Source organism: Lycium barbarum, chromosome 2 (genome assembly GCF_019175385.1).
Source record: "Lycium barbarum isolate Lr01 chromosome 2, ASM1917538v2, whole genome shotgun sequence".
Classification (NCBI taxonomy): Eukaryota; Viridiplantae; Streptophyta; class Magnoliopsida; order Solanales; family Solanaceae; genus Lycium; species Lycium barbarum.
The window spans coordinates 42,097,809-42,110,799 of NC_083338.1; the positions used below are offsets into that span (position 1 = coordinate 42,097,809).

At 35.2% G+C, this 12,991-nt stretch overlaps 1 protein-coding gene across 1 annotated transcript; it reads left to right on the forward strand.

Moving 5' to 3' along the window:
• Positions 1-12,234: 12,234 nt before the first annotated feature.
• LOC132628518 (uncharacterized) lies at positions 12,235-12,780 on the forward strand. The gene has a single exon (XM_060344299.1). The coding sequence runs from the start codon at positions 12,235-12,237 to the stop codon at positions 12,778-12,780; it is 546 nt and encodes a 181-aa protein (XP_060200282.1).
• Positions 12,781-12,991: the final 211 nt, after the last annotated feature.

A 12,991-nucleotide genomic window follows, 5' to 3' on the forward strand; every position in this document is an offset into this window, starting at 1 on the left:
AACCACTCCATATCACACAACATAGAAATGGCTACTCATATAGTAATGTCACATGAATCATACTTACCTCCATCTTTACCATCTTCCAATATCAAGATCAAAATAGATATATCATGGATATGATAAAGTATGTCATGCAATGAGAATATCATAAGTAACATATGGATTCCAGTCAATTCATATAAGGCCAGCCATTGTAGTACAAGTATCACATGAATCTGTTCTTTCAAACAAGTCTCCCAAAATACATAGAAACCACCAATTCGCCTAATAAAAGCCAAGCATAAACCTAGGGATTCTACAGGCCGCAAGCCCGAGCACACAAGTCACACAACAGTACCAACCTAAGAATTTCATCCCAAACTTCATACCCGAAGGTTCACATAATGTCTCCTACAATTCCCTAGTACTACATACGAGTCGCTAACCGGTGTCTAACCAAAAAGGTAAGTCATAACCTACCTAGAGTGTCGAATAGGAATCCCAAACAAATCACGCGAGCGCCTTGCCCTTCCTCGATGCCTCCAAATACTTAAGGTCTATTTATAACATAATCTAGATTAGAAATCATGAAGAACAGTACCCATATTGCTAGGCTTTTAATTTGGTCAACTTAAGCCTATGGAATTTGGGGGAACGGGCCCACAAGGGAAAAACGGTAAATTCAAAAATGAAACATGAAATGCAAGTCTAAGTGATCAAAACCCAGTAATCAATTCCTAAAACAATTCAATATTAATCTAAATTCGTATTTAAAGAGAAATCCCCAATTTTAGGTATGAACCCTAACTCTCAAATTCATAAATTGGTTACTAATAATGAAGGATGCATGTTTATAAAGCTATTACCCATCAATTCCATACTAATATAAGCTTATTCCATCAACAAATCAAGGTTTTATAATAAAAAGTTCATTCAAGAAAGAAACCCCAAAAACCCTCTTTAATCCTTAAGTTATTGGAAGACTCTAGCATGATTTAGGGAGTTTCTAAAGTGGATTATGAATCATAAATGAAGAATAGGGTTAGATGAACTTACCCCAATGAAGAATTTCCTCAGAATATCTTGTTTTTCTCTCAAAATAGCTCTAGAACCGAGATTAATGAACGAGGAGTGATAGGGTTCTAAAAAATAATTTAAGGCATATAAGTCCCATCAACCGCTACAACGGTCTGCAGTCTGCTATGGCGGAACCGCTACAGAGGTCACCCCACATTACATTAAGCCACTAGAGTAGCAGGGCCATGGCCACGGCGATACCGTTGTCGCGGTACTGGCGCCGCTGCGGTGGACACTGTAATGGTTTGCATTTTCGCAGGCGGGGTTAGCGCTCGAAAAAGTTACTTTGAAATCGTTGGTGCTCTTTCAGACTTTGTTTTAAAAGAGTCGCCACCAAATTTTAGGAAATTAGGAAAACCAATTTTGAAGGGTTTATTCATATGCCGTGAAAAATCCTTCTTAATCTAAAGTTCTAGGTAATGGTTCTGGTGATCCCCTAGAAGGTGTTAGGCACCCTAGTATTAAGGATCCGTACTATACGGTTGACCTTCGAATTCCAATGTGTGAGAATTTGCATGAACTTTTTAATTAGTGTTTATTTCCCGCAAAAGCCTGTCATATTGCATATCATTTTTTTGAAAAGAATTGAATATATTTCCCTTACATATAGGGTATTTAGGTTCATATTTTTGATATCTGGGTATAATTAGTTCCTTTTATATATAAGGATAGTAGTTGTTTCTATAGAAAAGGATAGAAAGTTTATTTATTTTTATGATTTGGGTGAATAGGTTTTATTCATGCTTCTACTCACACGTGGACCGGGTCAATCCGTTTAATATATTTCCAGAACATCCTTACCTAATATTTTTTTTTAACTAGGCATAAAATTGGACCGTTTTGATTTTTTCAAGAAAGGGATTCTTTGTATTTTTTGCATGTTTGGTCTTTTAGGAAAATGAATTATATTTATGGTCTAATAACTTGTGCATATGTTCCCATAAAAATGTACTCGCTATATATATATTTTTATAAAGTCCCAGATTTATTTCAAAAGAAAGATTTTGACTTAAAAATCCATCTCGTTTTTTAGGCCCAAAAATACTTTACCTTATTTGTTTAAATCGTGGGCCTTGGCCCGAAACTTTAAACATGGGTTATTTATTTAGAGAAAATCAAGTGGGTTTTGACCCAAAGAAATGGTTTTGTGTTTTATAGAACAAAACTGTGTGGGCTCTGGCCCAAATATACCATATTTTAGCCATTTAAACTATGGGCCTCAGTCACATTTTCTTTTGAAATTTTGTTTTCAAAAGACCGAACTAAATGGGATCTAACCAAAAGAATATTTCAATGAACTTTTTTTTTCTTGAGAAAAGATTCAGGTGGGCTATGGCCCAGAAATATCATATTTTTACCAACTCATAGTTTGAAAAGCAATTTTTTCGCCTAATTTACTCATCCTATTAATTTCATACAATATGTTATACCATTTTTGCTTTCCCAAAACCTCTTTAGTTTGTTATTTATTAAGGCCAAAAGCAGTTGTTTTCTATTTTTAAATCTTCAAAATCAGTACGCGTTTTTTTCCAGATTTTCAAAAGAATTTTTCAAGAGCTAGAGTCAATCTAAACGGCATATGCACCGTTTTGCCTAAGTTGCCTAATTCGCAATATAAATAATTCGAATAATGTTTGTGGGTTTTTTACAAATACCAATTCAATACAAGAAGCAATTAAAGCAAATAGAGAAGGCATAAATATAATAAGGAAAGTAACTGGGGCGTACCAAACCCCAACCATTTTCACCCATGGTTGGGCCTTCATATCATTTTTACCCTGATCGGGCCTTCAATATATTAGCTTCGTTTTCTTCTCTTTTAGACTCAACAAAACTTGAAAGAATTTTCCCTATTGGGCTTTTGACCCAATAGGGTGGCTGGACCTTGGCCCAAGTGGCCATGCAGTAGAGAGAGGAAAGAAACAAAAGACCCTGGTTAGTTTGTATTTTACTGTTCCTATCATACATATACTATACACACATATATACACAGTGCAGTATTCGTTTACAAGTCCTATTCTATATATAAATATACACATGTACAGGCAATATATCCTATTTATTCAGAAGTCCATATAAAATGTATATGTGTTTTCCGTGTCCTTAAAATCAAACCCCAAACCTAGGTGGTGGGAAGGCCAAGTCATCACCCCCCTTATTCCTGATGCCACACAAATTCGAAGAGGTTTCATGAACCTCTAGCATGGCTGGTCACCAGGGGAAGGCTCGAACTAAGCCCCCCTTTCACCTAAACTGCCTCTCAACCAACAATAACTATAGAAGACACAGATCCACATACACACACCCTTGGAATAAATAGGATAGGTCCAATATACATGTATATGGAACAATTATAAGTTAACAAGAACAGATGAGAACAAGGAGAGAAGGGATGAATTGACTCAGCAGGCAAATTAATCTCATGAACCAAGGCCAAGACATCAAGTATGACTTAAACATGAAAAGAAATCAATCTGCATGGGCACAGTATGGCCAAGACCGAACTTAACCCAAGGAATCACAACACTGGCAATCATATAGGAATAATACAGTTGTCAACAATATTGAATCAAGTAGATATGGCAAAATATGAAGGCACACAAGGACAAGGTAAGCCAGCTTCTAGACATAGTACAATAACAACAGATTTGGCATTCATTGAGTACATGCAGAAATATTTAGACAAAACCCTCAGATGAGCCTAGATGTCCTATGTATAGTCCAAGTAAAGGTTCTTACCATTCTTCAGGAATCACATTCTCAATTCTAGGTGATTTTCATAGAAAATATAGGGAATAAACAGGAAAAACCAAACTGTAGGTCTGACAGATATGATATGAAAAATCCAAATAGGTGAAAATGAAAGTTCCTTTTAATGAAACAGCCATCCACTAGTACGGTGCTGTATTACTTCTCAGCAAAATCCAGTTTGAGACACAAGCAAAATGAAATCCAAGCCAGGATCAATTGTGGGAAAATGCCAAAGAACTTTCAAGTTTTAATAGTTCTATGTAGAGGATACAACCTTAGGTACAACAACTACATTTTCACACACAGCTTAAGCAGGTAGAAAGGCCAAAAGTCCCATGGAGGCATATAAGATTCACAATTTTAGTCCAGAGTTTGAGATTATATTAGACTTCTCTCATGATCCTATCCTATTGGAGAAAAGAAACAAGTTGGTTTTTACAGAGGATGCACATGATTTGGACATGTTCACAAACAGTGGCCTATCCTAGTTTTCAACTCTTCAAAACTGGACAAGTACATCATATCCCTAGCTGGTTTTAATGCTGCATAAAGGAGAAAACACATCTACCCATCATGACTAAGTTCAATTTTATCTTCTGCTTAGACTTTAGCTAATGAACTTAAAACACATCTCAAAAAGAAAAACATGACATATTGTCCAAAGTATCACAAATAAGGGGTCAAATATACCCCTCAGACTGTACTGCTACCTTAAATGGATGCAAACCACTGATTTCCTTATTTTTAAGGTCTTACTGTTACTTAGAATAAGGGAGCAGATGGACCATATTTCAAGCACAAGTTCGACTCAAATCAATGCACATAGAATTCACATAAAGGTTTTAATTATAAACCCAACTTAACCAAATATCAAAGAATCTGTTATATGTTTTCATATTATCTTCATAAAACTCTTCTTGTCTTATTTTCAAAATAAACAGTATTCCTTTTGGAAAAGCCTTTTCCTCTTTCCAGTTTTACTGCAATCTTTCAAATTATCATATATCAGCTAACCTAGTCAAACCACCTCCCTTAAGACACATCAAAACAGACAACAACACCAGGCTATTAATCTGAGTGAACAATTAATAAATGCACAAGAAACTTCATTTTTTATGATCCATTAAACTTAGAAAAATGGCAAGGAAACACCAAATGTGCAAAGGTAGCAGGTTACATCCCATAGGCTTATGAAGAATGCTATGACAATCTCTTATTTGGGAAGAAAGATACTATGGGTCAAGTGATGCTTGGCCCTTTCTCAATCTTCTCCTAAGATGTCTTTAAAAGACTTCCCCATTTAGCTAAGTGGTTTTCAACCCCCACATCTATACTTATTATCCCATTTATTACCCTTTAGCATATAACAAAAGAATGACTGGACAGTTCACAGATCAAAGCCAAATATTTTCTTAAGGTTTCAACCACAATTTTCCCTCTTCTTCTATCCTTTTTATCCTCTTCTTTTATTCAGGCTAGATTTATAGGATCTCTCCTACTTATCCTCATATTTCAAGCCTAGAAAAATTAAAGACCATGAGTTACTATCACCATGTTCTTCACTTATGCACACAGAAAAGAAAACAAACCTCATGTTTCTAAAAATGCAAGAAAGCAGAAAGTCTCAATCTCAAAATTGTTCAGGAACTTGACCAAACAAGACCAAAACTACTTTATTCCATCATTCTTCGTAATGTTTCAAACTTATTAAATTTTAACACTTAGGATCCTCTATCAAATTAGGACCCATACATGAATGAAATGCAACACAAATGCAAGAATATGACATATCAGTCCATTTTCATAACAAGTTTACTTCACTAGTTAGATAAAACAACTAATGAGGATAGGGCTAACAGCAGGAGATCAAAGAGCAAACTTCCTCCTAGACAACCATTTTCTTCCACTTTTATACCTCTCAATTCTAGCATGATCACTAATCAAGTTGCAAATTAATAACCATCTTACTAGCTAATTAGGATGATTAGATTAATCCTAATTAATCTTCAAATGAGGACTTAGTCTTACAGCTCCTAGAGTTGATCCTTTCTTTTCATTTTCCCTTTTTACCAAAACTCTAAACATTTAGGACTACACAAATTTCAGATGTAAGACTTGTGACATGAACTACACAAAACAAGTTATAGACTCTATTTGTTTAAGCAACAAGTTCAGACAAGAAAACTAAAGCCTTGATCAAACCAAAGAAAATAACATATTTCACACTCAAGCACCTTAATCACATTGGTTCTAGGATTTGCTACAAATCATAGACAATTAGTGCACACTCTGGCCTACATTAGATGATAACATAATCACAGGTATTTCCATTAATAGTCTAGCAATCCACAAACTCAAACTGAACCTGATTCCCTTTTTTATCTGAATATTAATTGATAAACAGGCCAACTCTTAACTAGTCCTAGCTTAACTCTATTTCATGTAAGTAAGATCATTTAAGAAAGGGGGAAAGGGAAAAATGGAATAATCTACTGTTGTATCTTCAAAGGATCAACAAACAGATTTAACTTACACCCAAGTATTTATTTATTTCAAAAGAAGAGAACACACCAGGAGTTGTATCTAAACCAATTTGTTTAGTTCAAATATTCACAGTTAAGATGACTTTGATAAAAGACTTTGCTTCAAAAAGGAAAAGTAGCTCATGACTGACTAGCAAAAGTGTATGATTTCTAACTACTAACACAAGCACACATTACAAGTAATCCATCCATGTTCATCTAAATCAACATGTAAATTGCCTCATCTCTTTTTAAACAACACTTAGGAGTTGAGTAGAGGAAAACAAGTTGAACTTCCCTATGTTGATTCTACTTAGGATTATAGTTAGCAAACTAATATGACATTCAAGAAGAAAGGAAAAGAAAAAGGGAATTTTTCTTAAAAGTACTTCAACCACATCCCCCCGCAGTAAACATGGAACATTAGAACCACATGAACAAATAAGCCAATAGGAGGTTCAAGCAGCCTACTTACTAAATGAATTTCAACACAACATTCACATTAGTTCTACTATGTTTACCTCAAGCAAATCCATAAGTTAAGCACACAATCAAATAGGGCAACTCTTAGCAATGAGAACCACCATTAACAAATATCAAACCATAAGCCAACTTAACTAATATAAATACACTTAGACTAGGCAAAACTCTAAATCACAAAAATAAAATGAATTAAAATTTACCTTTTGTGTGCGCAGCCAAGAAAAGAACGAATTTGGGAGTTTTGTGCTTCCAACCTCAACGACTCAGCCATACGAAAAATAAAATGAAGTAAGAAAAAATATTTTAATTGAGAAAAACACCAACTATTTCAGTCAAGGATTTAAAGTTCTTTACTAAGAAGCTTTTTGAAAAATTGAAATTTTCCAGCATCTTCACTTTCAAATGTTTTCTCTATTTCCCTATCTCCTATTTTTCCCCTTGTTTTTCCGACCTCTGTTTTTGTGAGAGTGGGGTTCTATTTATAGAACCCCAAAAGTTCAACCAAAACTAACAACAAACAATGTGGGATAAACCCTCTTTCAAAACCAAAACTCAATAAACAAAATCAACGTCCCAGATCTAATGATTTTGCAACACGTGCGATAAGGCCTGACCATTCTTAGGTCGATCTGTACGCATAACCATGAATCAATAGGAAAATGCGAGAAATAATAAACAAAACAACTTCAAAGCAAAAGAAAATCATGATTTTGACTAAGAAATCTGAAAAAAAAAAAGAGTAAACAGAGATTTATTACTACCATGTTCAGGTAAAAGAACATGAAATCGAGTAAAATTTTTAATGCTTTCACTATTACAAGCATGTAATAGCTATACTCGTCAGCCAAGATCTGTAACCTTGCCATTTGGCGGAGAGAGGTGATGAAAAGTCATGGCGGCGCTAGGGTTTCACGAAAATCGAAGAGAGAGAAGCGAGGAAGGGGGGGGGGGGGGGAGGGGAGGAGGTTACTTGCAAAGGGAAAAAAATGAAAATAAGAAGGGGGTATACCCCTCTTATCAGTTTAAGTGAACTGGGCCGGTCTTAGCCTGGCTTTGGGCTGGACCCTGTCCAAAATCTGAGTATATAAAAAAAAAAGCCCTATTCATTTATGTATACACCAATTATACCAATTGACTGGTGTATACATATGTATATCTAGTACATAAAAAAACAAATAATTAGAAAAATATTGATGAAGTTTTAATTATAGGAAAAGTTAGGCCATAATTATTTTATTGAATTAATTTACAGGTCGGCAAAATTGTTAATAGGCCTAGAATTACAAACATGGCCTTAATTAATTCTCCTGACATGATTATTTCAATTATGGCCTCATTTGGCCTAATTAGTAAAATTTTAAATTAAATTGAACTGGTTATTTCAAATAAAAATATTAATAGGCTGATTTTGCAAAAAAAAAAAAAATCTCTAATTTCTTTAAATCATGAACTGATTAATTTAACTGTGGCCATGGAAAAAATATTTATATATATAAAAAGGATCAATTTGCAATAATTATCATTTAATTAATTAATTAATTATCCTAATTAAACATTTATAGGCAATTATGCATACTTTTTGACAAATCATGCAAATTATATAAAAATTAGAAGTTTGAAGGGTTAAATGGTTAACTACATAAATTATTTAAATTACTCAAGCTTCATGGATTAAAGGCAATAAAGTATTTGCAAAATTTTGATTTCTTGACAATTTTAAATAATTAAATAAATGAAAACCCTTTTTCTCTCTTTCTCCTTTTATTTTATTTTATTATTTAAATTCAACAAACCTCTCATAAAATATCATAAAAGTACTCATTAATTTTCAAATAAATTTATGATGCATGAAAATCCCTTTTATCAATTTAAGGGAGTGAAATATTGACTTGGACAGTTTATAAAAATCATTTAAATCTTTCAAGATGCCCAACTCATTTCATTTATTATCCGGGAACTCTGAGTGATTGAAATAAATTACGGAAGGTCAAAAATTAGGTGTCAACAACTGCCCATTTTGTGTGGGGGGATGGCGGGACCATCCCTGAGTAACGAAATTTGACTAACCCTAATTTTTGACTGACCCGACTCATTTTACCCTTTGTCTTTATGCAATTTTCACATATGTGGCCGAAATCTGGTCGGTTTCCTACATATCTCAAGTCATATGAGAATTCAGGCCACTTCTCATTTGACTCAACTAAAGACCTTCAAGTGATTTGGAAGACACAATTCAGAGATTCTAATATTGTGATTAGGTTTCTCCGGAAGTCTGTGAGAATGTGACTAACTCTCGAGGCTTGAGTTTGCCTACATATCCCTGGTTTTTGGGAATCAGGTCACATGTAGTTCGACTTGCTGGAGAAGAGTATATCCCTTATGGGGGAATACCTTTAGAATTCCCAATGTGTATCCGACCGGTCACGATTTTTAGTGGAAAAAGAAAACAAGACAAGTTGTGGCTGAGTCTGAGATTAGATGTCTTCCAAATCCTGGCCGGAGAGCTTGACTCTCATGGGCACCTTATCTTGACTGGTTGCATAAGAAAAAGTTTCACATTTGCTCCGCAATTTGTCTGGATCTGCTTCAGCAAGCCGGCTCCTTTTTGGGCGGCTGTATGCCTCTTTACTGGATTTTTACAATATGGAGATATTCTTGTGAAAATTTAGATGAATGGCCCTCTCGGCTTGTTTTTATGAATGACCCTCTTGGTTGTTTGTATGAATGACCCTCTTAGCAAAATAAATGAATGGCCCTCTTGGCAAAATAAATGAATGGCCCAGACAGCTTTCTGTTTTAGAGTCCTCGTACGATGACTTTGGATTTTGGGGTTGTAATAGTTTGGATTCCGCACTCTTATTTTATTATGGCATGGCTAGACAATTTTATGATTATATTCTTGTTATTTATTTATAATTGGTTGAATGAATGAGAATTTGGTTAAGGGGATGTTTCGCCAACCAGGGGGGTTAGTGTGGGTGTCATCCCGACGGGTTGGGTCGTGACATTAATTATAATTTAGATAACGATTAATTTTTTGTTTTCATATAGTATTCGTGGTCATTAGTTAATTGATTGATGTAAAAACAAATTTTATTGATGTAGATAGTGATGGTCATTGTCAGCGATTTTTGAATTTTATTTTTGTTTGAAAAAAGAAAAATGATATTTATAATTTTTAAAATGGAACAGGGTAAACAATGCCCTCAAACTAGGCGAAATTGAAAAAGAATGTCCTATGTTTATAGTTTGGTCAAGAAACACCCTTAAATTATTTGAAATTGAGCAAAAGGTCCCTATTGTTACTTAATTGAGTCAATAAAATATATTGTTTCTTTTCTTTTTAAACACATTATTTAATAAAAATATTATATTTGAAGAAACTTTTTTCTTGTTTCTTTTCCTTTAAAAACCCTTTAATTAATAAGAAAGTGGGAAGTAATTTTTTTTTCTTAATCTCGTTTTATCAATTAAAATAAAATTACCCTATGTACTTTTGTAACTGATAATATAGGTCATATATATATATATATATATATATATATATATATATATATATATATATATATATATATATATATATAAGATCATAGTAACCCCATCATTAATTATCATTTAGATAACGATTAAATTCTTTTTCATATAGTATTCTTGTCCTTAGTTAATTGATTGATGTAAAAAAAAAAAGTTGATTGATGTAGATAGTGATGGTTAAAGGGGAAAGGGCGGTTATGGAAGCCAATTTTTATTTTATTTTTGTTTGAAGAAACAAAATGATATTTATAATTTTAAAAATGAAAAAGGATAAAAACAAATGCCCTCAAACTATGTGAAATTGAAAAAGAATATCCTCTGTTTATAGTTTGGTCTAGAAACGCCCTTAAATTATGCAAAATTGAAAGAAAATGCCCCTATTTTTACTTAATTGAGTCAATAAATATATTGTTTCTTTTCTTTTTAAACACATTATTTATTAAAAATATTATATTTAAACAAACTTTTTCTTGTTTCTTTTCTTTTAAAAACCCTTTAACTAATAAGAAAGTGGGAAGAAATTCTTTTTCTTCTTAATCTCATTTTATCAATTAAAATAAAATTACCCTATGTACTTTTTTAACTTATAGCGGTACCTAATCACACATCTATTTCTACGTTGGAAACGTTCTCTCTCTTGTCTCGCTTCCCTCTCTCTAACGTTCACTTCCACTCTCTTAACCGTTTAACAATAGCTGGACCATCGTAGCGACCCCCACTCAGGTAAGTCCCCCTCCCCCTTTTGTCCTTCCTCTGTCCCCTTCCTTCTCTTTCTTCCTCTCTCCCTCTCCTTCTCTCTGCTTCCCCTATTTCCCCATCTTCTTATTCTTTCCTTTTTTTTTTTAGCAAACACTACTATCGTTCTGCCGGCCAGACAGAGACAAACGAGAATACTGCCGCTTTCAAGCTTCTCTGATCAGAACCCTACTTCTGACCAAAAAAAATATGAGTTGTTTGGAAATCCAAAATTTGGACTGGAATCTGGGCCGAAACAGGAGTGGTTTCTCCGCAGCGTACTAGGGATTTGGGGCAAGTGTACAACAACTATCGTATTTCACATGGCAAGAGGAAGAGCAACAGGCAACATTAGAGGCATAGTGGTAGAGCGTCGACATTCTAGGTTCGTTCTTACCGGAGTTGGTACCTCTAGTTGATTGTTGGTCTTTTCTCTCCTTTTGCTTTAGTTAAATTGCTTGCCTTTAAATTGCTTGTGCTTGTTGTAGCGAATCTATGTTCCTCCTATTTGTGTGGTAGCGAGTTTATCTTCATTACCAGTCTTGCGTGAATTGTTGTTTTTGAATTGTTAGATTTCTTTTCTCCTCTTAATTTCTTGGTTCTGGTTAGAGATAGCTTACTTCCGTTTTGTTGGTAATCTGCTTTGTTTGGTGGGACGTTGTGTGGTTCTATCATTTTTTTGTGCTAGGAGTTCTGGATATTGCTTGCTTACTTTAGTGTTGTGATTGCTTTTGCTTGATGGAATTGCATTTGTTTGCCTACTCCCTTTTTTTTTTCTTGACCCTTGCTTCCTCTCTGTAACCTGCACCTTCTTACCCTTCATCTTTATACTGCACTAGTGGCTTCCAGGCATGATGGTAGTTTGAGGTCATGTCCTCGATAGGTGGCGGAAGTGGGGGCGGGGGGCAGAGGTGGTAAGGGGAGAAGGAGAGCTAATAGGTTGAGAGTAGGGTCTTGGAACATAGGGATTCTGACGGGAAAGTCGATAGAATTAGTGAAGCTTCTTAAGAAGAGGAAGATCAGTATAACTTGTGTTCAGGAGACCAAATGGGTAGGAACTAAGGCTGTGGAGGTAGATGGGTATAATTTTTGGTATTCAGGGCGTGCGAGGGGTAGGAATGGAGTAGGCATTTTAGTAGACAGGGATCTCATGGATCAAGTAGTAGCGGTTAGAAGGGTGAATGATAGGATAATGAAAATTAAGCTAGTTTTGGAAGGGTTAACTATTAACATAGTTAGTGCGTATGCGCCTCAGGCGGGTCTGGCGGAGGAGGATAAAAGGCATTTTTGGGAGGAGTTGGACAAGGTTGTGAGGAGTATCCCACAGACTGAGAAACTAGTGATAGGAGGATATTTTAATGGGCACATAGGTTCTACCTCAGGAGGATATGGTGATGTGCATGGCGGGTTCAGCTTTGGAGATAGAAATGAGGGAGGAGTTTCACTTTTAGACTTCGCAAATGCTTTTGAGTTAGTCATAGCTAACTCGAGCTTCAGGAAGAGGGAGGGGCACTTGGTGACCCATCGTAGTGCGGTGGCTAAGACTCAGATAGATTATTTGCTCCTTAGGAAGGGTGATAAAGGTGTTTGCAAGGACTGCAAGGTTATCCTGAGCCAGAACCTTACTAGCCAGCATAAACTCGTGGTTATGGACTTAGAGATCAAGATAAAAAAGAAGAAGAGGGTTGCTTATTGATGGCTAAGGATTAGATGGGGAGGCCTGACTGGGGTCAAAGCTCAGGAGATAAGTGAGAAGTTGGAGGCTATGAGGGCTTGGGGGAATAGTGGGGACGCTAATAGTACGTGGGCTAGAACAGCTGAATGCATCAAGAAGCAACTAAATAGGTGTTAGGGTTTTTCTCAAGGGGCAACTCCATTAGATGTGATGGGGATTGGTCGTGGAATGA